General features: G+C 33.6%; 3 protein-coding genes and 1 long non-coding RNA gene across 7 annotated transcripts; 2 read left to right on the top strand and 2 right to left on the bottom strand.

Moving 5' to 3' along the window:
- Positions 1 to 5: 5 nt before the first annotated feature.
- LOC111467750 (acyl-CoA-binding domain-containing protein 4) lies at positions 6 to 9,383 on the bottom strand. Of its 4 annotated transcripts, none has more exons than XM_023112790.1 (16): positions 9,225 to 9,383; positions 9,047 to 9,144; positions 7,837 to 7,975; positions 6,491 to 6,519; positions 6,277 to 6,373; positions 6,138 to 6,193; positions 5,832 to 5,939; positions 5,315 to 5,371; positions 4,538 to 4,629; positions 3,936 to 4,020; positions 3,449 to 3,601; positions 2,872 to 2,972; positions 1,929 to 2,117; positions 1,739 to 1,851; positions 1,175 to 1,265; positions 6 to 415 (listed from the first exon to the last, which is right to left on the bottom strand). In XM_023112790.1, the coding sequence occupies exons 1-16, from the start codon at positions 9,284 to 9,286 to the stop codon at positions 356 to 358; spliced, it is 1,530 nt and encodes a 509-aa protein (XP_022968558.1). In that variant the 5' UTR covers positions 9,287 to 9,383; the 3' UTR covers positions 6 to 355. The 4 variants fall into 4 exon arrangements, with proteins under 4 accessions (XP_022968558.1, XP_022968560.1, XP_022968559.1 ...); XM_023112792.1 differs by having other exon boundaries at positions 1,739 to 1,842; XM_023112791.1 differs by having other exon boundaries at positions 1,929 to 2,108.
- Positions 979 to 26,251, top strand: LOC111467758. Its single transcript, XR_002714600.1, has 3 exons — positions 979 to 988; positions 7,409 to 7,412; positions 26,102 to 26,251. It is a non-coding gene; the product is annotated as an uncharacterized LOC111467758 (long non-coding RNA).
- On the top strand, positions 11,755 to 13,141 carry LOC111467753 (beta-D-glucosyl crocetin beta-1,6-glucosyltransferase-like). Its single transcript, XM_023112797.1, has one exon. It carries the CDS (start codon positions 12,382 to 12,384, stop codon positions 13,090 to 13,092), a length of 711 nt encoding a protein of 236 aa, XP_022968565.1. The 5' UTR covers positions 11,755 to 12,381; the 3' UTR covers positions 13,093 to 13,141.
- On the bottom strand, positions 15,853 to 17,838 carry LOC111467751 (trihelix transcription factor PTL-like). Its single transcript, XM_023112794.1, has 2 exons — positions 17,226 to 17,838; positions 15,853 to 16,872 (listed from the first exon to the last, which is right to left on the bottom strand). The coding sequence occupies exons 1-2, from the start codon at positions 17,702 to 17,704 to the stop codon at positions 16,158 to 16,160; spliced, it is 1,194 nt and encodes a 397-aa protein (XP_022968562.1). The 5' UTR covers positions 17,705 to 17,838; the 3' UTR covers positions 15,853 to 16,157.
- Positions 26,252 to 26,382: the final 131 nt, after the last annotated feature.

Below are 26,382 nucleotides of genomic sequence, written 5' to 3'. Positions count from 1 at the left end.
CTTCCATTAACATTTAATTAGTATCAATAATATTGTTAATCCTTCTATCATATCATAACATTTAATTTGGCACCTCTATTTCTCAAACTCTGATCACTTAATGAACAAAACCGAGATAATAGTATATGGTTTTGGTCCTATAGGCTATAACAAATAAACATGCAAGAAATTGAAGGTAAAAAGAACATATGAAGAAAAAAGATTATGCATTTGACAAGCCATTGATGCCTATAATAATGGGTTGGATAAATGATATGCATGATACACACCATATATGGACTGCAAAAGCTGTGCTCTCAAATCACAAGAATGCTTATAAACCAACGGACGACTTACAAAATTCGAGAAGAAACGATTAATCAGGTAGAAGCTGGTTGTACTCTGCCAGCAGCTTAGGTATATCATCCATACGCAACTGTGAATTCAAAAAAGGAATAAAAACGTATATGAATTCGAATACTTGGATAGAATCAGAAGAAACGAATTCGGATACTAGAATTTTAAACTGTGTGAAGCTTATATGCTTAGAAACCAATATTTGGATCAATTCGCAAAATCAAACGTCTTAACTTCCAAGTCAACCAAACTTTATTGCTGCATAATTTGGTAATTACAGTCATGTTCAAGATCATCATGGCCTCTGTTTTTCAGTCATTTGATTTCTGAACATTGCCTATTAATTCAACTTCGTAGTTCATATTGTTTACGAACTGAGAAGCAAGAGAATCTAGAGGTAGATCTCAATGCAAAACCCCGAGGGAAATTCCATAATATTAGAGAATTTGTAAAATCCCACACATCGGTTGGGGAGGAGAACGAAACATTGTTTATAAGGGTGTGAAAACCTCTCCCTAGTAGACATGTTTTAAAAACCTTGAAGGAATGTCCGAAAAGGAAAGTCCAAAGAAGACCTGGTAGCGGTAGGTTTGGGCTGTTGCAGAACTTACAGAACCATTCCCTACACCTATCATGAAAATCAAACAGTGGTGTATAGGGCGTGGGGTGGGGAGGAGTCTGTTGTGGTCCAAAAGTGGCTTTGAGCCGTATGTAAAGTTACCCTAAGGAAAAAGATATACCAGAAAGGAGAACACCACAAGCAAGAAGCAATAACATAAAATCAACAGCGAATAAAAGCATTCACCTATTAACCACTTCGTACCAATACTGTTCATACCTGACGAAAGCTGTTAATATGGTAAAATTGATGAGCATCTTTTCCAGGAAGACTGGTAGTAATGAACTCTGACTGAGGCCCATCATTTGTACTGTAATTTTCAACATAAATTAAACAACAATGACCAAACAGGAGATACTAACATGAAAATAAGAACTAGGAGAGGAGTTCGTGCTTTCCATGCCAAGAATATAAAAAAAAACAATAATTAAAGCTCCAATCGATAACCCATTCGGTTTTTAGTTTTTGAAAATTGTGCTTGTTTTTTCATCATTTCTTTATGATCAGTTTCATCTTTGTTTTTTTTTTTTTTTTTTTCAAAGAGAAACAAAATTTTTCAATAAAAAAAATAAAGGGGTAAAAACCCCAAAACCCCATTTCGTATTCTACACATCAACAGTCATATCAGAAGATGGATGTCACTAGAAATCAAATTAATCAATGCCAATGCACATATAATGAGATTTCAGAACACTAAACAGAAACTCGTATTTGAAGATGGAAAGTGATAGAACTCATGTATGATTTAATAAGATCTGATAAGTGGTAATGCTTCATTCTTACAAGTACTTATGGGTGATCAACCGCTGGTAATCACGAAGTAAGGGCCCAAGCTCTTTCAATGGAATCAACCTAGGATTATAATTGCTCCAATGTTTCCGAAGTGCCTGAGCGGCCTTCCACAAAAATGAAAGAAAAAAAACTATCAGATAACCTAATTAGATGACCTTGCATCGAAATATTTCCAACTTACCTCAATTTGTGTGACCCGTCCGGTGATAGAAGGTTCAACTTCACTTAAACTATATGCTAGATTAAGGAACTCCTTGTCCTCCATCTCGCCGACAACAGGTAGTCCAGGATTTGATAAAGAGATAGTAATCCCCAAACTTTTTCCTAACTCTACAACTGCATTGTGCCTCCCTTGAGAATCCTGTTCAGACTAATATGAAATATATTTTTATAATATTCACAGGAAACAATTCTGGGTATTGGAAAGGATAAACATAATATAGGATGAGATTCTTCAGACCTATTAGTTTATTTATTCAAAATCTTATGAAAAAATTCCAATCGAAAACAGGGAAGGCAAATCAAAGAGCTAGGAAATAAGGGGCCCAATCCATATTGCTAACATAATACGTTATCAATGATACAAACAATAAGCATAACCATTTACATATCCCTAGAAATTTACATGTTTTGCTAAGTTTAAAATTTTATTTCAAGTATTGGTTTGCAAAAGCCTCAAAAAACAATGCAAATTAAGATGCAAGAGTGACCAAACCATCATCACTTCAGTGCATATAGGGGGGTCATCCTGTTCCCAACTAGGTCTTTACCATGCAGGAAAGCTTTTGGGAGGAGCACCCAGAAAGAGGAAGATATTATCGAAGTTTGAAACTTCGAACATTTTAAGGTTTTTATGGATAAAATAAACTACCGATGATTTTGAATAAGAATATGAGCATGTCGATAATGTTTGGATGAGATGATCATTATGATTATCAGAGAGAGAATTTTTACTACTGATTGCTATCTATTTTTCATGAATGGTGTTGTTTTCGTAATTCCCTCTCTTAATAAAGAGAAATTTTATGTTCCCACTAAACTAATATCGCAAAATGAACCACCTATTAGGACTAAGAATGCATAAAGGCTATGTGTTCATTAAGTGAGAGCCTGTGTTCCAATACCTCCTGTGCGGAATTGGAATCTTCATTCAAAGTTGTCAAGTCCTTATTTTGAGGGAGATCGTTGGGTGATGTGGAAAACAATCTCTTTACAATTGGGTCCTCTGCAAGACATAATATACTTTATGAGGACTATCAAACTAGTTAGTCAACGAGAAGAAAATTAAACAATCATCAATCATGCGCTCTTACTAGTACCTCCAGTTCGAAGCAACACTTCTAACCTTTTTTTTTTTTCCGCTCGGTTAGGGTAGCAGAGGGGGAAATGGTACAAGTTAAGAGATGTCATTGAAGGTATTTTATGAGGAACCAAGCTTTAGTTGAGCTAAATGGAAGAAGCCAATGTTTAAGAACTCAGAAAAAGAAAAAGAAGAAGAAAAGGCGGTAAAACATTATGAGTAAAGCAATTGACTGATCCTCACTATTTACAGGTCAAGCTGGAGAGAGTACTTTCAGATTAACTATCAAGATATATTAATGGAAAATATGCATGCCTGAAAGTGAAAAAACTTCAAACTTTTCAAGAAGGAACATTGCGGACAAGATTCAAAGAACAGCTTTCTGAAAAGAAATGAAATACCTTCAGTAACTAACCACCACAGATCGCCAAAGGTTGATTTCCCATCAAAGCCACCAAATAACAAATAACGTGATCCAACACAGGTCATTGAATGGTATGCCCGTGCTGAAGGAGCTTCATTTCCAGTAGGCAACCGCTTCCATTGTGCAGTCACTGCATTTCAAAGAGAAAAGGCTACTCACCACAGAACAGTAAACCATTGAATAGATGAAGGAAAGATGGTTATCAATCATATTGGGAAAGTTTGACATGTTCAAGGTTTTTCTGGAGTGTACAGCCTGCTGTTCTCCTTCAGATTTCTCTCATTATTTATAAGTTGGAATAGAAGTCCTCAACTAAAAATCATCGTGTACATAGTTCACCTCCTTCCTAACCCCACCCATCCCCGTTGCAGCCCCCTAAAGCAATAGTGTTCCTTTTATGTGTGAAATTAAAGCCGCAGAAGAAATTGCCTTTTAGCAGCATACGGAGGTAATTATACACTCACCCCTATCCAACACAATTGAATCATTGTGGTAAACGTCATAGCGACTAAGCCAACCACCAGTCCCATGCCCTCCAAATAATAGTAGCTGTTAAGACAAGAAGGGGGTTATAATCAAGTAGAAGTAATACCAATGAAAGAGTACTAGCGAATGAAAGCTTGTTTGAAACTAATTGGAAAATTCTTTAATATATTCTCTTCTTTTCTTTTCTTTTCTTTTTCTTTTCCTTTCCTAAAACTCTGGAACGGTAGGGGAACACAACTTATCTTCACCTTGTTCTTTTGAGTCCCTTTTTCATTTTTGAAAAAAACTGCCTTTCTTGGAAACAAATTTCTTAGTAAAAAGAAAACTCCAAGGTTCCCTATTTCAACTAGACTTCTTCTTCTTCCATGAAAAATAAAAGATGATATACTCGCCACCAATAGGAGTTCACAACTTGAGTGCTCCTTAACGATTTTCATTTCTGATGAAGCTGATAATAGAGGTCACTAACAGGACTAAAAGCTTGAGCTATCCCGACAAATACACAACATCCTTTTTAGAGCGAAGCGAAGTACAAATAAGAAAGGTGAAAAAGAACAAAAATTCTGGAAAATGTAATTACATAATGTCCACCCGATGTAATGGTATGGCCACAACGGGGAGAAGGACCTTGACCCGGAAGCTTCAACTGGGTCCATCCCGGGGTTTCATTCTCTGCCACAAAACAGTGAAACATTTCATTAGCTGCTTAAAAAAAACTCGAACACACTGTAACTCAGAGGAAAAAAAAATCCTTCTGAAAGCCCAAATCTCTTGACCTCATTCAAAACAATTTATAAACAAACAAACCAAGGAGAAAAGGACACTACAACAGTGTTTCATCCTTCCATTTTTTAAAATGATCAGAGAATGTTTGTCCAATGAAAGTTTCTAGTAAATACACTAACCGGATAATGCTGGAGCAGATGAACAAATAAACAACACATACCCATCTATATTTGGATTGAGAAAACATAAAAATATTGAACAAACAGATAACAGAGAAGTAGGATATAACATTCTTAAAATGAAGATCCAAGATTCACAACTCGAAGTTGGACCTTGTAACAATGCAAATGAAGGTATCTTCACAATGAAAGCAAGACAGTTTGAGCATGTATATCTTAAATGGTCAATCACTCGTCCATGGATATCTGGGGTGTAGAATCTGATTACATAGGATAAATGTGTCATTACCCTTCAAACAACAATGTCATAGAAAATCAGAAAGATCTAGAAAAAAATTCATTTATCATAAGATTTAAATGGCCATAGAAAATAATAGTAAATTTTGAAAAACTAAGAAAGCAGAAAAATTCTTTCAATTTGGTAAGAAAAGGAAAAACAACCAACAACTAACCTTCTTCAATGAGTCCTTTCAAAGCCCATAAGTCACCCAATATTGGCCCACCACCTCCTATCCGTTCAAAAGGGCCAATTAGTTTAGCAGCAAAACTCAAATTTACAGAACCACATTTAAAATGATGAAACAAGATTTCTAAAATATAGTTAAGGACTAAGGTACAATACCAAAAAAAAAATAATTCCAATTTAGCAAAATCAAAGCATAAATAGCAAATTCCCACTTTTAAGTATTCTCAACCTCTAGGAGGTAATTAAAATAAGCATCAGATGTGTAACCAAGCCAACTATCTGTCTCACAACATAGTGATTTATTTATTTTCTTCCTTACCTTTTATATTTTATGAAACATAGTATGAAATTACAAAAGATCGGGAGAACCCAAAAGGATAGTTATATTTCTAACGATGTAAGAAGCTGGTAACGTCAATGAAAATGTACCGGTATGATTCATAATCAACAGAGATATCATTTAGAACATACAACTGTTGGGGGAATATTACACGTGGCTGTACCTCTTCCACCATAGACAAGCAACCTTTTCTCAAGCATAGTTGCTGTATGGCCACATCTTGGAGGAGGCAGTGATCCAGCAACTGAAAGTTCAGTCCATTCAAGTGACACTGCTTACAAAAAAAAAAAAAAAAAAAAAAAAAAAAAAAAAAAAAAAAAAAAAAAAAAAAAAAAAAAAAAGACAAACTTACAGAACAATCAACAATATAACTTAAAAGAAGAGTAAGAATGGCAAAAGGAGAAAAATTCTGAAATAACAAACAGAAGAAATGAAAAAGAAACTAAACAGGCAGAAGTGACGAAATTACTTGTGTCTAGGACATACACGTCTGACAACCACTTTTTACCATCCCAGCCACCATACCTGCACTCAATTTAAGCATATTGAATTTAGCAAATAAAAAGAAATTATTAGAACCGATCAAGAATGCAAGCATTAACACTCACATGACAATTTTCCGGTTCCCAAAAGAAGAAGCTGCAGCAAAGTCCCTTGGTGAAGGCAAGTCACCGAAACTAGTTAGCTCTGACCATTGCCAGATATCTAAAAGACACACGAGTTAAATAGTGAGCCAAATGATAGAAAACGTAGTTGAGTTTGAAATATAAGCAGTTACTTTCCATTACAATTGCAAGACTTCAGTACAGTAGAGAACCTTACCAGTGTCTAGAACCCAGAAATCACCCATCCTACATATACAATATCAGGATCAGTACAAGTATTGTGGAAAATTACAAGAGGAATCAAGAGTAGTTTAAGGTATACATTGGGAGGACTATAAGATAGAAATTACATATAATAAGTATTTCATGTTCAGTTCCCTTTTTTTAACTATAAAAATCCAGAAAGTCCTCATCATAGAGGAACAAACTAGATGAAGTTTTTAAACCACATAAGTGGATCAATACGAGTACATCCTAAATCACTAATTCACTTTTTGATAAAATAATTATTTTTAAAAAATAAAGTAATGGATTAAAATTAAATTTTAAAATAAACTAATTAACTAAATTAACAAAAGAAAAAAAAAATCCATAGACTGAGTATTTACATCCAACACCATCTTAGTTATGTTTATGAGCTGCTGAAGTGTCAACTCTCTCTTCCTCCATACTCCCACCTCTTTCATTATAGGGGTTCTATATGCTCTCAACAAGCACCATTAGAGTTGAAAGTACCGATCAAGTGGTGTGATCGGCCCACGACAGATGATTATTGGAGTTGTTTTCAGTTATCCATCCCTTGATTTCACCTTGAGGGCATGGTAAAACTTTGAGAAGAAAGAATTAAAAAGAAAGAAAGATCAACAATAATAAGTTATATATATCTATAAACAGTGAAGAATTGTAAGTGAATACCAGGGTTAGAAGTTAATATGAGAAGGTAATTAGATAGCTGGAATTGGGGGCTGTTATTGATTGTTATAGCAGACAACTGTAGTTGTTACTCAAAAAATGGCCAAAAGCTACATGATAAAAAGGGAGAAGGAAGTACAAGACTATATTGGAAAAAACTAGTGAACAGGACAGCTCATGCCCCTGAAATTCCTGGGAAACCATTGTAACAGTTATAATACAGATCAGTAATTTCTGAGTTAAGAAAATTGGCTGGAAATCGTAGGAAGGGTTTTTTTGGGTTGATAAGAATATCAGTGATTCTTGGTGCTAGTCAGTTTTTTGGACTACTCTTGAAAGTTTTTACCGAAGAATTCTGTGACTACTCCCTTTTCTATTTAATACAAACTATAGAGTACTTTTGTAGTCTCCATCTACTTTTGGTTGAGGAAGATGTCTCATTTTCCCATACACTTGTATTTATTTTTCTCTTTAACAAAAACTTATGTTAGAATATCTACAAATTTAGAGCCAAATATCAAAAAGTAGACTATAATAATCAAATTTTCATATATATATGATTGTTCTCATCCTATTATTACACATTACATCCGAACTAAGGGGAACAAATATCACAGCATTTCAACATTTTTTTCTTCTAGGGGTGAATACCTTTTGCTACCTGAACGTCCACCAAAAACAAACATGTGGCAATCAATTGCAACAGCAATGTGAAAAGCTCGTGGACTGGGACCAACTTGATCGTCTGAGCCATTGCCAGTGCATTCTGGCTGAAACCATAACTTATTGTCTGCAATATGAGAGTAAGAATATAGTCACATTAATAAAAGTAAAACCATGGTAATTTTTACTTTTAGTCTTAAATCTAATTATCATGAATACAGTAGACCATGATTTCATAGGTAACAATCTACCATAATGAACTCATTCAAATGACCAAATATTCTGCAGCAAGCAAACAAACCCAAAGACTTCGTGTACTGAACCACGTAGCTTAATCTCAACCTAGTAAATTTAATTCCACATCAAATTACATTTCTCATTTTTCTAATTTATTTACTTTAATATATTCCCTGCCAACATCTAGGTCTTTTTAAGAGACGATAGCCTTGATCAAACCATGATCAGATCCAATACCTGTCCATTTCAATAAAAAAAAAAATATCTGATCCTGTAATCGAGGTACTTTCATCATATAAAACATAGTCAAATATAGTGTAGATCTATTCCTTTCGACGTGAGTTACAGTCAGTCTTTGAACTTCAACATTTTCCTAAAATGAAGACACTTGCTGCATAAAAAGCAGGACCGACATTCATTAGATGTCCATTCGCTTCCTTAAACCAGTAAAGAAAACAGTGTCTAAATGTATCCTGAATGATAGAATCGCAAACTTGCCTATGAATTTTTCTCAGGTATGAAATTCATTGGACCAATTCACCATTCTTCTAGGAGTTACACTCACGAGTAGATTCTCTTCCTATCATTATCGTTCACATCAGAACTTCAACCTAACAGATCTCTACTGATATCGCAAAAATTCGAATGAATAAATATCCGTGAGCAGTAAGAAATCCGTCTAATAATAATCAATCTCCACACTCAACAAAATCAAAGAACAACATCGACAAAACGTAAAATCATAATCGCCGAATCAAGAGACGCATTTCTTACACAAAATACAACTCCAAACCAAACCGAAAATAAAACAAATAAAAGCTCGATCAAACTATAAAAATGGAAATATAAAGAACAATACGAACAAAATCAAGAAGACAGCGAGGAATAACGTAACAGAGCAATACGATTACGAGGACAAAAGGTATATGAAAAAGTAAAAACAATCGGAAACGAGAAGTACCGATGTCATAAACGGCGATATCGCTCAGAAATTTCTTGTCGACAAGGCCACCAAACACGACGACCTTCGAATTCCCGATGTTAACCGCAGAGTGGCCACTGAAACTCCAAAGAACGAGCAATCAATGAAGGAAAGAACAAATCGTACAGAATTCACACACGAAGAAAGAGATAAATGCCTGCGAGGTTTGGGAAGAGTTCCGCTGAAATCAGAGGGAGACGCTTTCACCCAGTAGTGCATACTTTCTTCCTCCTCTTGCCCACTTCACCTGGGACGCAGACGAGAGAACTTTGGTCAACAAATATGTGTCTAGCCCACCCGCGAGAATTCGACCTGTATTTTTATTTTGGGTGGGAATTTCAACTAAAAATAAAAATAAAAATCCTTAATCGTTTATCATGTAAACGTTGGCAGTTATTCCAGCTTTATTTTTAAATATTTATATTTGTGTTCTTATTTAACTCGTTTAAAAAAAAAAAAATATATATATATATATATATATATATATGAGACATGGGCCAAGCAAGGAAGAAGAAAGAACCTTGGATCGAAGCCCAAAATGGAAATCGGGCCTAAGCCCAGGGAAATTGGGCGGCCCAATTTCATGTTCTCGACATTGTTAGGATCGACCACTCAAGGGTCATGGGCCATAAACGCTGTGATATATTGTTAGTATTTATTATTAAATTGATTTATTGAAAATTTTATCTGATTTTGAAGTTTTCTTTTTTTATATATTAATTAAAACATAATAATAGTAGATATTAGAACGTTAGAAAGGGTTATCAAAATAGCTTGCCAAATATCAAACCAAGTCATCCCCTCTTCTTCCATTTTCAACTTAATTAAAATATTATAATAACAATAAATAATTGAAGGCTTGAACGATCATTTAGGTTGTACATTCAACCAAACAACCTATACCAACCCAACCCGAACTATAAGAGTTGGGTTGGGTTAACACTTCGGGTAGGATTAGATTCATTTTTCTAAACCCAAACTGAATCGGTTCGATTTCGAGTTCATGGACAAAACTTTCAAGTTAGACCCGAGCCCAATAAAAATATATAAAATATATTAAGCTCCAGTATTAATGGATTTGTTTATATTATCCTATTTCATTTTTATTATCCTGTTTATATTGTTTTAATATTTTATTATCCTGTTTATATTGTTTTAATATTTTATTATTTTTAATTTATTTATTTTGTTTTTATGTTTATATTGTTTTGTTATTTTATTATTTTTAATTTCTTTATTTAATTTCATAATTTATTATTCTTATATTTTTGTTACTTTAACAAATTCTCAAAAAAAAAATGTCAATATTTAGTTGTCTTTAGTTTTATGACAATGTTGATACAATTTTCGCTAATTATTTTTTATTAAAAAAAATCATAATTATAGTTTGATTTGTGTCTGTTCATGAATTTTTTTAATATATTTTATTAAGATTGTATCCGAATAATTATAAATGATGGATAAATAAAATTAAAAAAAAATTAAGAGCTCGAAAATAGAAGGTTGGGTTGTGAAAAGTTTTAAGTCACGTAAAAAAAAATCCAACAAAACCTAATTTCCACCATGTACACCCCTGCAATTATTAACCATTTTGATTTTTTTTTAATGGAGAACAGACATCAAATCTCAACTGCAATCTATTTTTTTATTTTAATTTTCAAACTTTCAATATTTTATTATAATATTTAATTTAAAAAGAAAAACTACTCCACCTAATATACCAATAATAATTAGTGTGGAAGTTTATTTGGATAAATGAGAAAGTCTTCTAGAAGCTTTCTAGACAGAGGAGACAACTATTTGTTCTCGGCGACCGACCGACGATTAGGATTTTTCAATCTCGTGGAAACTAATTTTCAGGATTCGTCTATTTTACAACTCATTTCGATAAGGAATCCAATTTGGCACAAAAAACCAAAATAGCACATGCACACCATATTATAGAATTTTTTTTCTCAATTTTGGAAAATAATTTATGTAATTTTAAAGTTTCATTAATACCGTAAAAAAATAAAACTTAAAAAAAATATAATTAATTTTACTTAAAATTAAAAAAAGATTCTTATAAAATATACTCGTAAATTTTTACAAACAACATTAATATAACAATATTATATATAAATAATTTTTCAAATTTTCAAATATCTAAATTCTTTAAATTTATTAAAAAAATTATGAAACCCTTGCGTAATACTATTTTATTGTTTTCCTTTATTACACTATAATTTATTTCTTACTTTTATCAAGAATACGACACAAAATTATGTCTCCACCTAGTAGACTAAAATGGTCTAAAATGTACTGGAGGCGGATACTAATTATCAATTTCTCTACCCAAACAGTTATATACAAGTTATTGTTGCCTTATTTCAAGTCTCTCACACACTGTTGCTTAACTCTCAGCCTCGCTTTCTAAAATCTTATTCTCAAATTAGAGTCATAGACTCGATAATATGTTGTTCGGCCATAGACAACACAATCCGAAGTTGGCCTAACTTACTTAGTGCTGAGAGTGAGTGTCACACCATCCCCATCATTACTAAGGATTGAATGTGATACACGATGCACTCTCCGATCAAATTAGATGTGTCTTTTTAATTCTAAAATATAAAACATATTTTATGAATGTATCTTATATTATATATTACTCTTCCCATTATCCTCCCTTCCATCCCATTAGCCTCTCGTCTTCTTCACTCATACATTGAGCTCGCCATGGAACCAAAGAAACCAACTAAAGAAATTCTGATGTTTCCATGGCTAGCATTCGGCCACGTATCTCCCTTCATCCAGCTCGCCAAACACCTTCGAAATTCACATATGTTCTTCCCCTGTAAACCTCCAAAGCATCCAATCAAAACTCCGCCAAACCCCCTCAAATCCCATCCACCTCCTCCACCTCAACCTCCCACCGTCGCCGGAGCTCCCCCCCCACCCCCCCACATGCACTCCACCTAATTCCCACTCTCCTCAAGGCCGCCCCTGATTTCACCTCAATTTTGCACAAATTAAACCCCGATTTACTCATCACCGACATGTTCCAACCCTGGGCCGTCTATTCCGCTGCCGCTCTCAACATCCCCACCGTCTTCTTCCTCGTCGTCGGCGCCGGAACGTTCTCCTACTCCGTTCATTACGTTCTTCGCCACAGCGTTGAAATCCCTTTCCCCGAACTCGATCTACAAAATCATTGGTTATTTAAACGGCATCAAAACGATCCGTCGGATTCGAGTGTTAGTGTTGCGACAAGTCGGTTTCTTCAATTAGTGAAAGATCTCGAGGCTTACTCCGACGTCGTTTTGGTTAACTAGTTTATGGAGATTGAGAGTAAGTACATTGACTATCTCTCTGTTTTGTTGAAGAAAAAGGTCGTTCCTGTCGGCCCACTCGTTGCATTGTCGGATGAGAAATCCGACGTGTTGGATTGGCTTGATCAAAAGAAGCCGAAATCAACGGTGTACGTTTCGTTTGAGAGTGAGTATTATTTATCAAAGGAAGATCGTGCTGAGCTGGCAATGGGTCTTGAAATGAGTGGGGCCAATTTCATATGGGTTATAAGATTTGGTAAAGGGGAGAACGTTGGGATTCGAGAGGCTTTGCCAGATGGGTTTATTGAGAGAGTTGGGGAGAGAGGTTTGGTGGTGGATGGGTGGGCCCCGCAGATGGGGATATTGAAGCATACGAGTATTGGTGGTTTTGTGTGTCATTGTGGGTGGAATTCGGCGGTGGAGGCGGTGGTGAATGCGGTGCCGATTATTGCTCTGCCGATGCAGTTGGATCAACCTTGTCATGGGAAGGTGGCGGTGGCTGCCGGTGTCGCCGTTGAGGCGGCGAGAGGCGTGGATGGTGCTATTGAGAGGGAAGGGGTTGCTAAGGCTATTAAAGAAGTGTTGTTTGAGAAGAAGGGGGAGGAGTTGAGTGGGAAAGCGAAGGAAATTAGTGAGAGTTTGAAAGTCAAAGATGGGAAGAACATTGAAGCGTGTGTGGTGGAGATTAGCAGAATTTTGGAATCTGGAAAATTTTGATTAAATTTTATATTATTTTGTTATTTTGATGATTATTGTATGGGAAGCGTCTAAGTTTTAGTTTATTTCAGTAATATCATTTATGTTAATCTTTAAAATAGAGCCGATAGTAAGGTCACTAACTTAAGATGAAATTAGTCAAGTTTATCTATAAATGTAAATCTGCTCGATTTCATCTTGAAGTTATTTGAAGTATTGTCTAGGTGTTCACACATAGTAGAACAATCACCTAATTTTCTTTGTCAGGGTAGTTTATTCGCTTAATTTAATTTGAATTGAGAAATTAGATATTATGTTGATCTTAATTACGTTAACTAAGGTCAAATTCAGCTCTAGGATGGTCCAAAATGTATGGACAGGTGTAAAAAATGTCAACTCGAGTTGGATAAGTCGATGTTAAGCCCTCTGGAGCTGATGGAGTCGACACGCTTCATGCACGTGTAGGTGTTGGAGCACGCATGAGTCGTCGGAGCAGGTCGAATCGCATTCTCGATTATGCGTGGGTCGCGTTCTTGGGTGGTAGATGTGAGGTAGAACGTGAGGTTTAAGTTGAATATCACTAAGTCATGATCTTGCATATTGACTTAATTATGTCTGAGTCTCGAGTCGTTGAGTATTACTTTCTTAACTCGACTCAATCAAAAATATTTCAATGGACTTAATTTTTATTTTCTTGTTATTTTGATGAATTATTATATATAATATATATACTTATACGCGAGTGTAATAAAAAATGGTGAAATTGAAATTTGTTTTTTTTTTTTTTTTCTGGATCTGGTCTAGTAGATTAGAAGCTTAAGGGAGAACTCAATCGATTTAAAAAATTTTAATTTAATAAATGTGAGTTTTAAAAAATACTCATAAATACGGGTGAACTTTTAAGAGTAATATTAAAAATTTTGAAAATAATCTATAAGACACAGATAGTCGGACGGGAAGTGGTGTTTCCAATGGTGGACGAGTGAGTAACGCGTAAGAACCTATCTTTGGGAGGGAAACAACAACTGGAAACGGCTATTAATAACCCGTACGCTGAGGAGCAAAAGGAAGAATCCACTCGAAGAAGGGCTTGGTCTGATTAGCTAGTTGGTGAGGCAATAGCTTACCAAGACAATGATGAGTAGCGGGTCCGACCACACTAAGATTGAGACACATCCTAGACTCCTACAAGAGGCAGCGGTGGGGATTTTTCCGTAGTGTGATTTTCATAAATATATTGATCAATAATAATTTTTTTGAACTTTTTTTTATAAACATAAAATAAATTAATGTTATTTTTAAAAGTTTATGAATATTTTTTAGTATTTTTTTATTTTTTTATTTTTAATGAGAGGATATTAATAAAACTTTTTATAATTTAATAGTATTTTTTAAACACATATTTTTTAAACAAAATAATAACGGTCTTCGTCTTAATCAATGGCAAGAGAATTTTTTTTAGACTTTTATGGAAATTTAAAGGTATTATTAAAATATTATTTTTAGATCAAATATAAAATTTATAAATATTTTTATTAATTTAATCAAAACTATTGATAATAAATATTCTTATATAATCCGTTTATGAATGGAATAAAGAACCATTTAGTCATCTCTCTTAATAATACAACTTTGTAGCTATTTTTTATTTTGATAAATAAATATAATATATATATATATATATATATATATATATTATTTTATTATTATTATTATTTTTTACATCGGTCACAATTCCAATATTGTTTAGTAGCAATGGATTTCTATGATCTGTTCTTAATGAAAGCCCAATCGCAGTTTTAATTGGGCTCTTTTGGATTGCACGTCTTTTTTTCTTTTTTAATTTCTTATATTTTTAAATTATGCTGGTAAGAACTATTTTATGAATTTTTATAATTCTTTATAAATATTTTTAAAATCCCAAGTCAATTTTGATTAAAAAAATTGCTTTCTATTTTTTAAACTCAATTAAAAATTCATATATTTCGTCCACGAATATGAAAATTATTTTCTAGTGTAAGAAAACAAACAAAATTTTCAAAAATTAAAGGATTGTTGTTTAATTTTTAATAACATATTTAATTTATTATTATTAGTTCAAGAATTACTAATACAATCATAACTTAGTACAAAAAAACATAATTAACTATTCTAATGATCGATTATTGAATTCCAGCCTTGTAATTATTTAATTAAAAAAAGTTTCGACAAATAATTTCGATCTGGATGATCATGATCATGCGACATGTAATTCCATAATAATAATGGATTAATTTCGACAAATAATTTCAATCTAGGATGATCGTGATCACGAACATGTCATTTCATAGTAACTGTGGGCTAAGTTCAACACATAATTTTGATCTAAGATGATCGAGATTAGGTGACAAGTCATTCCATAATAATCATGGGCTAAGTTCAACACGTAATTTTGATCTAGAATATTCACGATCATGTGACAAATCATTCCATAATAACTATAGGTTAAGGTCGACTCATAATTTCAATATGTGATGATCATGATCATGTGACATATCATTCCACAATAATCGTGGGTTAATTCCGACAAATAATTTTGATCAAGGACGATCATGATCACATGCCACATCATTCCACAGTAACCAATGGCTAAGTTGAAAATATAATTCGATCTAGGATGATCGCGATCACGTGACATGTCATTCCACAATAACCGTGGGTTAATCCCGACACATATCAAGAACGACCATGATCACGTACCACGTCATTCCACAGTAACCTAGGTCGAAGTTCAAAATATAATTCGATCTAAGATGATCACGATCACGTGACATGTCATTCCACAATAACCGTGGGTTAATTCCGACACATAATTTCGATCAAGGACAATCATGATCGCGTGTCGCGTCATTCCACAGTAACCAAGGGCTAAGTTCAAAATATAATTCAATCTAGGATGATCACGATCACGTGACATGTCATTCCACAATAACCATGGGTTAAGTTCGACACATAATTTCGAGCTAGGATGATGATGATCACGTGACGGATCGTTCCAACCACTAGAATAATTCGTCCATCTACAAATCGATATATATATTATTGTTCTAATCATACCCTTTTCCTCCAAATCTCTTCATAATCTCCATTAACGCAGCTTCTCGAGCTTCAATCCAAGCTCTCTCCCTCGCACAAAACTCATTCATTTCATGATCAAATTTCGCCACTTCTTTCTTCCTCCATTCCTCCTCTTTCAAAATCCTCTCCTTTTCTCCATCTTCCACACTCGCCATAATCTTCTCCATCCAATTCTCCTGCACTTCCATTAACCTACTCAGCTTAGAATCCAACATTTTCTCCACCTCCTCCCTCCACCTCCCGCCTCGACCACCGTCCCCTTTCGACTTGTCGTCTTCCCTCGCCTTCTCCACCCTCCTTTGATTCATCATAAACGCTATCGCCGACAAGTCGTCGTCATGGTAGTTCCCTGACGACGACGTTTCAAAATCCGACGAAATTGAAAAGCTTAAACTCGTTCCACCCACCAATGCCTTCTCGTTGCCGTTGTTATTGTTAATGCCTGCTTCTCCGGCTTCGACGGCAGAGGTTCCATAGATGTTAGATTCCACAACGGTGGGGGAGGATAATTGGTCGTTACATCCGCCGTATATGGCTTCGAGTTGCCGGAAAAATCTGTAGTGCTTCCCGTCGTGCCTCCCCGTTTTGCCCTCCTTTGTTTTCTTGTAGTATTTGTATAAATTGTCGAACTTTTCTTTGCATTTTTTCCCACTCCTTTTGTACCCGTATTCCACGTCCATCATCCTATTAAATAAAAAATATATATATTTTTTTTCAATTTCTCATTAATTTAATATTAATTTTTTACTAATATTTTGAAAAAAATAATGAGTTTTGTGTATGATTTCAGGTAAGAAAGCCCTAGGGTTAGATTGTGAAAGAATTTGAATGGATTTTTTTTTTCTTTTAAATTTAAATATGGAAACATTCCCTATAATTGTACTAAAGATCAGTTGCAAAATACGAGGTTGTAATGATTTTAGTTTATAATGTGCAAATCATATGGTATATAATAATATTTATGTAACATATAAAATAATTTGAAAATAAAAAAGTTTATAATTAATTAATATGTGATTAATAAAATAAATATATACCTAGAAACCTGATCCCAAAGGGGACCTTTCTGATTACTCTCTTTAAACTTTGAATCAAGCCGAGATCTGATCTCAAGAAGAGTGAGAGTTTCCTGCCTTGGCCATCTACTATTAGCTCCATTACTTCCTCCAACGACGTCGTTTCCATACGGACACCATTCGCTATCCATCATCTTATTCCGCCGGTAAAACGGAGCTGACACAGCGGCGGAGGGGGTTGCGCCGCCAGCGGCGGTGGAGGTATTGGAACAGCCAAACTGAAAAAGCCCATCGGGGAGAACGGCGGGATCGGGAAGAAGGAGCTGGAGAGGGGGGAATTTGGGGAGTGGCGGTGGCGGCGGTGGTGGTGCCGGAGAGAAACCACGTGTCAGGTGGGTGTGGTGAGGGAAGAAGGAGTCTAGGGTTTGTGGGGTTGCCGGAAAGATGGGTTTGTCGGCGGTGAGTTGCCGGAGATCTGGGTATGTGTATTTGTCGGACATGTTATGGGGGGCGTTGGAGAGTGAAAAACTGAAAATTCAGGTGAAGAGAAAAGGAAAGGGGTCCATAGTGGAAGCTGGTTGGAGAGAAAAATATGAGGCTTTAGGCTAGGGAGGGAGGCAGGATCCGAGTCTTCCGCAACTTAATTTCATTAGAGAGAAAAGGAGCTTTCGATTGCACTCCTCCAATCATCTTTTTACACGTGTAAAAACATTATACAATCATGATAAAATCAAAAAATTATAATACTACAGCATTAACTACAAAATTATATTGGTAAAGGTCGTTTGGTTTGAAATTTTGTTAATAAAAAAAATATTTATTTTGTGTTATTTAGACATATTTTCAGAATTTTATATAAATAAATAATACTTTTATTTAATTTTATAATATAATTTTAAATAATTTCTATATTTTTATTAAGTTAAATTATTAAAATTTTAATTTAATTTTCATTCATTAATAAATAAATTGTAAATAATATGCCTTAAATTTATATTTTTTAATTTATTTAACAATAATTATCCTTAAAAATAATTAGTTAAATTTAAATAAAATAAATATTTATATTATTATGTCAGCTTTTCTTTATAGTCTCTACGTTAATAACTGTCCATAAAAATATAATATATTACATCTTATAAGAATTTTGGAATTATGCGATCGTTATCGAATATAAGTTTGTCTAGGAAAATTATTATAAAAAATAGTTTTATGAGTTTTTTTTAAAAAATAAGTATTAAATTAGAATATAATTCTAAATTAAAGTTGAATTTGATACTATATATTATTAATCGTACCCTAAATTAAAAGTATATGTTAAAAAAAATAGCAAGTAAAATTTACCCCTGGTAACAAAATAATAATATAGTAATAATAATAAATATTAATCAAATCGTTCATTAATGGTAAAGTCATTTCAAGTCATGTTTAAAGAACCGTGTCCGAAGGTCCAATAACATTTACTAATTATTTTCAGTAAATAATAATAATAATTGTTTATTTATTTTATTTTATTTTTCGTGGATGGAAGAGGATCTAGATTCCACTATAATCCATTGTTCTGCTCAGATTATGTCATCCTCCATCATCCCAATCATATCATAACAATTTAATTTTTTTATTTTTCTTTTTTAGTTTAAAAGTTAAAGGATTAAAGCTGTTAAATTGGTTTAATGTAATTTTAACCTTTTATTAAAAAAAATAATAACGATAAATAAAATATGTCCCTCAAAACGGTGCGTTTTGGGTTGTAATAAAAGATATGCATCTCGAATTGACTTTAAACTGTTTTTGTACGTGCTAACCAAGGCCATGTCCCCTGGTGGTACATCACTAAAGCCTGTAATTTGCTAACTCAGAAGTTGTCTGGGAGATGGTTTTTCCCATCCAAATAAATAAATATAATATATATTTTGGAGGATTAAAATACTAATTTAGAAATTGTCATAAGTTTATAATCAAACAATACTTTTTTCATTGGCCTAAAGCAAAATCATGAGAGCTTATATTCAAAGTGGACAATATCATACCATTGTGGAGAGTCGTGTTCATCTAACATTATATCAGAGTCATGTCTTAAACTTAGTCGTGTCAATAGATTAGTAAATCCTCAAACATCGAACAAAGAACTCCAAAAAAAAAAAGAATCAAGCTTCCTCGAATGCATAGTAAAAAATGACAAACTACAAAGGAGTCAAGCCTCGATTAAGAGACTAATTTAGAAAATGGTCATGGGTTTATAACAATATTATACAAATGTGGAGAGTCGTGTTCATTTAACAATATATATTATAATAAATTTTAACGGTTAAATTAATTTGATCGTTCAATAAAATAAATTTTTTATAATTTTCTAAATTTATAAATTTATGATGTTTAATAGTTGTACATCCTTAAATAACAAATTAAATAAACTCATGGATAAGTACATTTTTAGAAAATATTAACCCAACATAAAAATAATTTGTTTGAAAAACACTTCACGAAATTCAAATATGCATAAAGGCATTATCGTCCATATATGTTATTATTTGAGAAGTTGCTCTTTAAAGTGGGTCCCACTTATTAATGGTCAAGATAAATAATATATCCATATATCTCATATAATGATAATATACTATGTTAGGTTCATCATGCTAATGTTTATAATGCATTTTACAATTAAAAACAACAATAAACCAATGTCGTTGTTCGTGTTCAATAAAAGTAAAAAATAAACGATTTATTTTCTTCTAAGATTTAATACAATTTTGATGGTTTGTTATGGTATGATTTCACGTCGATTAATTTGTTAGTGTATGATTCCACGTTGGTTAAAATAAGGAATGTAACATTATTTACAAAAGTGTGAAATCTCTTTCTAGTAGATGCATTTTCAAATCATGAGATTGACGACAGTGTGTAACGAACCAAAGCGGACAATATATACTAGCAGTGGGCTTATATTGTTATAAATGATATCATAGCTAGACACCGGACGATGTGTCAGTAAGGACGCTGGGCTCCTAAGAGGGTGGATTGGATTGTGAGATCCCACTTTAGTTGGAAAGAGGAACAAAACAAAATATATGCTGGTTCTGGACTGTTGCAAATGGTATCAGAACTAGATACGAGACAGTGAGATAACGAGGATGCTGGACTCCTAACGGAGGTGGATTGTGAGATCTCATATCCCTTAAGAAGGGAAAAAAACGAAATCGAGTGGACTATGAAAATTATTATTTTAATTGAATTTTAGTTACAATGAGTGGTTAATTGAATTAAATTTTCAATACAAATTAATGTCGACTCTACAAATAATGTAAATATATATAATATACAAAATTATAAACATAAAATAATAGTAAAAAAATCGGCAATATAATAATATTGGTTAAATTATCATTTTGGCAATGCACTTTATGTTTTGTTTTATTTTAATTGAATTTCTAATATTTGTAATTGGTTTTTATAATTAATTTCTTTCTAATTTTTCTATAAAAGAAAAAAAAATATTAATATTATTTAATCAATTTTGATATTAAAAATAAAAAAATAAAAAAACTCTAAACTAGTAGCGAAATACAAAAGTATATTAAATAAATTTAGATATTTAAATACAGATGAAATTAAAAAGAAAAAAAAAATTAAAGTACATAATATAAAATAATGTTTTATTTGGTATTTACTATTGAAAGCGATGTCGTTTTCCAGATATGTAAAGAGAGTTGATGTTTTTGGTACCGTATGGAACTGGGGATTGCATATTACGAGAAAGCGCTTACAGTGGATAATTTCTGTCGCCATCGGCAACTGGCGTTACCGGGATCCGTTTCTTTCCTCGTCACGTAAAAACAATTCAGTTGCTACTCTTCCTGTCAGATCTGATGACTTACCCCAGACGTTACCCGTGACTTACCACATGCCACGTCATCACTCAATTATCTCACTTTAAAAAAAGAAATAATATAAAGCATAAAGAAGAAACAAAATGGAAAATATTATTTTAATCCCGACAATTTTAATGAGTTATACGACACGTGACAGTAAATAAAAGAGTGTCGGTAAATTATATCCATTAAACATTGTGCAGGTGCCAGGTGATCTGGTACGGATCACCACAATTTACAAATTACCTATTAATTAAAAAATAATTTATTCCCTCAAATTTTGGCGTGTTTGTTAAAATTTTAAATTAATTATTGTATAATTTAAACAAGTTTATTAATTTACTCATAATAATATAAATTGATAAATTTTAATTAAATAGTCTAAAATAAATAAAAAAAAAAAACTAGATTTGTATACCTTTATAAATATCTAACATAATATTAACAAAATTAAAAAATTATTTTAAATTATAAATCAACTTGAGATTTTTGTATGTATGAGATCGAGAAAGTTTTCTAACTGATCAGAAAGCACCTCAAGGAAAAATAAAATTCAGATTATTATTGATCAAATATCTCACGGAAAGGATATTGGAAGGATATTTGATTGAGATTTGAAACACTTTATCACATTCAATATAATCTATTTAAAATTGCAAAAAAAAAAAAAAAAAAAAAAAAAAAAAAAAAACTATTTTAATTATATTTTTCAATTTTATTTTACAAATATACCATACATTATTTTATATATCCTATGAGTTGTAACTTTCATGTTCATAACCATAATTAGCATATGTGTATACTTTATGACCATAATTAGCTAGTAACTATAATCTTAAAGTAAATAAAAATCGTAAAATATTTTAAAAAAATACTATAACTCTAAATTATCATTCACCCAAAATTTGTAATTATTAAATAACAAGTGGAGCTCTTTAATGTTGTATGAACCGCAATAATTTAAACAACATTTTCTACATATATTTCTTTAATTTGATATATTGGTTTGTATCATAGCAATATAAACTTAAATTGTTAAACAAAATTTCTTAACTAGCTGTTACTTAAATTTAAATAGTCAACTTCCCCTAAAATAAAATAAAATGTTCACAAGTTTAGGGATCTAATAGTTGGTTGCCGTACTTTTTATTTATTTATTTATTATTATTTATAAGAAAACGACTTAATTAAGCTTATTATTATTATAAAGGAGGGGTCATATGGAAGAATTTGAAAGACTATAATTTAGGGCCATTATAACTTTTATAATTTATCAATCAATAGGAGACCATATTAGCAAAAAAGAAGGAAAAAAAATATTTTTTTAATCACATTTATTTAATTTAGTAGAGTTTTTTCCATATTTTAAAATATAAAAAATAATAATAAAGAAAATGAAAGGATTTTGTCGGGGAAGTGGGTTTTGTCTTTGCCTAAAAGGGAATGTGGCGCCATTTCTATTCCTCTCTATTCACAACAGCTGTACATCACAGGCAGTCAGGGAGCCGTGTACGGACAGACCAACGGTGTGGGGACCACGCTGGAAAATAGCGTGGGAGAGATCTGCAGAGGGAGAGTGGAGAGTGGAGGAGACTGAGACTACTGCGAAAAAAGCTACCGCTGCGCTTCTTTTCATGTCATCATTCTATAATCTCCCTTCCGCTTAAAACAACAACAAAAATAATAAGTAAATAATATTTGTACTTTTATTTAAATAATACTTCTAAATTAAATGCTCATAAATAATAATATAATTTTAACATTTTAAAAAATTTTATTAAAGAAAAAATATTAAAATATTAAAATTTTATATTTAATATAGTTTTATCATTCTCTTATGATTTGTGAATATTTATATGTTATTTAATTAATTGAATAATTGATTATATCATTTCTCACTAATATTTACTTTGTTTTAGTCGTTCTTGTTCAAAATGTTTGGTTCATGACTGTCCGTTCTAAACTCTTTTTACTTGCTTCCATGTCATATAATTTCAATACTAGATGTATAACTTATCACCAAAATTATGTCTACACGTAGAGTTAAAATGCCTCAAAATATACTATTGATAAGAAAAGGAACCACTACAAGGGGAGTAAGATTCGGATTACCTTGNTGATCGAATATCTCAAGGCAAGAACATTGTTTGAGATTCGAATCACTCCACAAGCAAGATCGATCATGTCTAGCTTGAATGATTCTTGTTGATCAAATATCTCAAGGCAAGAACACTTCCATGAGATTCGAATCACTCCACAAGAAAGATTGATCATGTCGAGCTTGAATGATTCTACATGCAACCTAAACTACTGATCGATCTTGCTTGTGGAGTGATTCGAATCTCAAACAATGTTCTTGTCTTGAGATATTCGATCAACAAGGTAATCCGAATCTTACTCCCCTTGTAGTGGTTTTTTATCCATATCAACTATGGTCAATTCTTTGTGTTCAAAACCACTCTTATGTAGTAAACACTCTGGTTACTTTATTAAAACCAATCAATAAGAGATTTACAAAATATTATGTAGAAACCACGGTTTATAGTGCTTGAAATTTCTTGGGATGATAAACTAAGTAGAGTGAAAAGGTATTTATACTATTATATGATAGGTGATCAATTCCTAAAATTTTCTTTTAAAGTATCTAAATTATTTTTCTAAATTTATTCCTATAATCCTAAATCATTTTCTTTAACATAAATATAGTCACATCAGGCTTAACCTCGCTAGTGATGATATTTTAACATTTTTCCTTATTTAGTTCCATTCCTATTTGAGTTCCACACTTTCTAAGGTTGGATGACTTCCACTAATTTAGGGAATGATTATAGGTTTATAATTGAAGAATATTGAAACATATAAAAGCTCAAAGCAAAGTCATGAGAACTTATACTCAAAGTGGAGAACATCCTACCATTGTTGAGAGTCGTGTTCGTTTAACATCTAAAACATTTGTTTCAAACGGGAATGAAATTCAGTATATGTTAAAATTGTTTATAAAGTCCGAATTTCACACAAATTTGCTATTTGTTGAGTTAAAGGCTGCTAAAAGAGTGTGATTGGACAATACACACGAGTTTTCCAATGCCCAGTTCCTCGTATTGTTTCCCTCACTCGACAGACATGGATGCCGCGAACGGCTGCAGATTCCGGGAACTTTCCCGGCCATAGCACGTGCGAAAAAAGTGAACCATAGTCTGAACGGCGACGGATTGGGCGGAAATATCAAGGAAAGAGAAGGAGAAAGAAATGGGGCGAAGGGATCCGACGGCGGCGAGGGCGGTTGCGTTGACTGGTTTGCTTGGTTGGGCAAGCGTTCAGGTTTTACTGCTGCGCTTCTTGTTTTCGTTCTAATTACATTACTATAGAAGAAGAACAACAAAAACAACAAGCTTGTGAAGTCCCTTTCATGGTTGATTTGTTGGATTTCCATTGTAAATCTATGTCCTCTGTGTATAAATTGATGGTGAAATTGAACTTTTAGTTGGTTTTTGTCACTTTTTGAAGCTTGTAATTGCTATCTCTTTAGGTATTCTAGCTATTATATGTTGGGAGATCTCATATCAATTCACGAGGAGAACTAAACTTTTTTTATAGAGACGTGGAAACCGCGCATTTTAAAAATATTGAGGAGAAGTTCTAAAGGAAAAACATAGAGGACAATATAGGCTAACAGTGGGCTTGGACGTTTATAAATGGTATCAGAGCCAAAAAATGGGAGATGTGCTAGCGAGGAGGCTGAGTTTCGAAGGGGTTGGACATGAAACGGTTGTGCTAACAAGGACGTTGGGCTCCGAAGGAGGTGGGGATTGGGGGGTCTCACATCGATTGAAGAAGGAACGAACGCTAGCGAGGATGTTGGGTCTTGTAAAGGGTGGATTGTGAGATCTCACATCAGTTGGGGTTGGGGAAGAGAAAGAAACATTTTTTATAAGGATGTGGAAACCTCTCGATATCACAACTAGACACTGTGCGATGTGCCAGGGAGGAGGTTGAACCCTGAAGAGGATGGAAACGAGGCGGTGTGCCAGCAAGAACGCTGGATTTCGAAGGGGGTGAATTAGATGGTCTCACATTGATTGGAAAAGGGAACAAGTGCCAACGAGGACGCTGGGCCCGGTAAGAGGTGGATTGTGAGATCCCATATTTGATGGGGAGAGAACGAAAATATTCTTTATGAGAGTGTAGAAACCTTTCCCTAGCCGACGTGTTTTAAAAAACCTCGAGGGAAAGTCTGGAAAGAGATGTTACAAATAGCATAAGAGTCAGACACTAGATGATATGTAGGCGAGAAGGTTGAGTCCTGAAGTTGGTCTTGTTGAAGAGTACTCGAAAATAACTACCAAATATTTGTACTCTTCCTTAAAGTTGGTCCTGTTTTTGTCTGGTCAAACTTGCCAATAGACCCAAACGCACGTTAGGCTTCTTCTAAACCAAAAACCACCAACCAAGGAAAAGCCTCTTGAACTCCAAAGGTCCTGAAGAGAGCCCACCACAACTGAGAGGCGAAAGAGCAGCGTAGGAATAATTTGTATCAAAATTCTCTTATTAGAAGCATTGGATACATGAAAGATTCTTATCACTCGTTGGGCTAAGCGGCACCCTCTCGATGAACTGACCGCACTCAAAACCGACATAGGTAAATAAGTAGAGTATACTAAGGCGCTTGAGAAAACCATGTGGAAGGAATTCGACAAAATGATCCCGTAACTTCGGGAGAAGGAGTGCTCTCCTATCTTTTAATTAGAAAAGCGACACATACTAGGAGATGTCGATTGTTTATTGAAAACATAGTACTCTACTAAGTGGTAACACAATGCATTGAGTCTGACACTTGCCTAGTGTTGGAAGGTCGGGTGGAGAAGTGTTATAAGCTTTGTATAGAAGCCTCGGTAAACGACAACAATAACTCTAACTGTGCTAAGATAGAGAAATTCCTTGTCGTATAAGTAGCAACTTGCACGAATGGTGTAACGATTGCCCCGCTGTCTCCGACGAGGACCGAGTGAAATTGAATTCTCCGTAAAGATGTGGACTACTAATGGCTAGATGGTAAGACCCCGTGCACCTTAACTATAGCTTCGCAGTGACAACCTTGATCGAATGTGTATGATAGGTGGGAGGTGGTGACACACAACGACCAATCCTGAAAGACCACTCTTTCGTCTAAGGATGCCTAACGTCGCTCCGAGTTTTCGGGAGGTGAGGAACACTACAAAGTGGGTAGTTTACGTAGGACGGATGCTTCCTAGAGTGTAATCGAGGTGGGCGAATGTATTATTGTTGTGGTGTGCATGTTCCTATCCTCC

This window comes from Cucurbita maxima, unplaced genomic scaffold (assembly GCF_002738345.1).
Source record: "Cucurbita maxima cultivar Rimu unplaced genomic scaffold, Cmax_1.0 Cma_Scf00034, whole genome shotgun sequence".
In the NCBI taxonomy this organism is placed as follows: Eukaryota; Viridiplantae; Streptophyta; class Magnoliopsida; order Cucurbitales; family Cucurbitaceae; genus Cucurbita; species Cucurbita maxima.
The sequence above is the reverse complement of the archived record's forward strand: the minus strand, read 5'-3'. Positions and strand labels throughout refer to the sequence as shown.

What these genes read in the sequence shown, in the direction of transcription:
- LOC111467750 (XM_023112790.1), bottom strand. Translation starts at nt 9,286, where the DNA reads ATGCACTACTGGGTGAAAGCGTCTCCCTCTGATTTCAGCGGAACTCTT. An exon ending in GGGAACCGGAAAATTGTCAT is followed by an intron (nt 6,194 to 6,276) that starts GTGAGTGTTAAT and finishes AATTGAGTGCAG; the next exon opens with GTATGGTGGCTGGGATGGTA. An exon ending in GCTTGTCTATGGTGGAAGAG is followed by an intron (nt 5,372 to 5,831) that starts GTACAGCCACGT and finishes TTGAACGGATAG; the next exon opens with GAGGTGGTGGGCCAATATTG.
- LOC111467753 (XM_023112797.1), top strand. Translation starts at nt 12,382, where the DNA reads ATGGAGATTGAGAGTAAGTACATTGACTATCTCTCTGTTTTGTTGAAG.
- LOC111467751 (XM_023112794.1), bottom strand. Translation starts at nt 17,704, where the DNA reads ATGTCCGACAAATACACATACCCAGATCTCCGGCAACTCACCGCCGAC. An exon ending in CTTTGGGATCAGGTTTCTAG is followed by an intron (nt 16,873 to 17,225) that starts GTATATATTTAT and finishes TTTATTTAATAG; the next exon opens with GATGATGGACGTGGAATACG.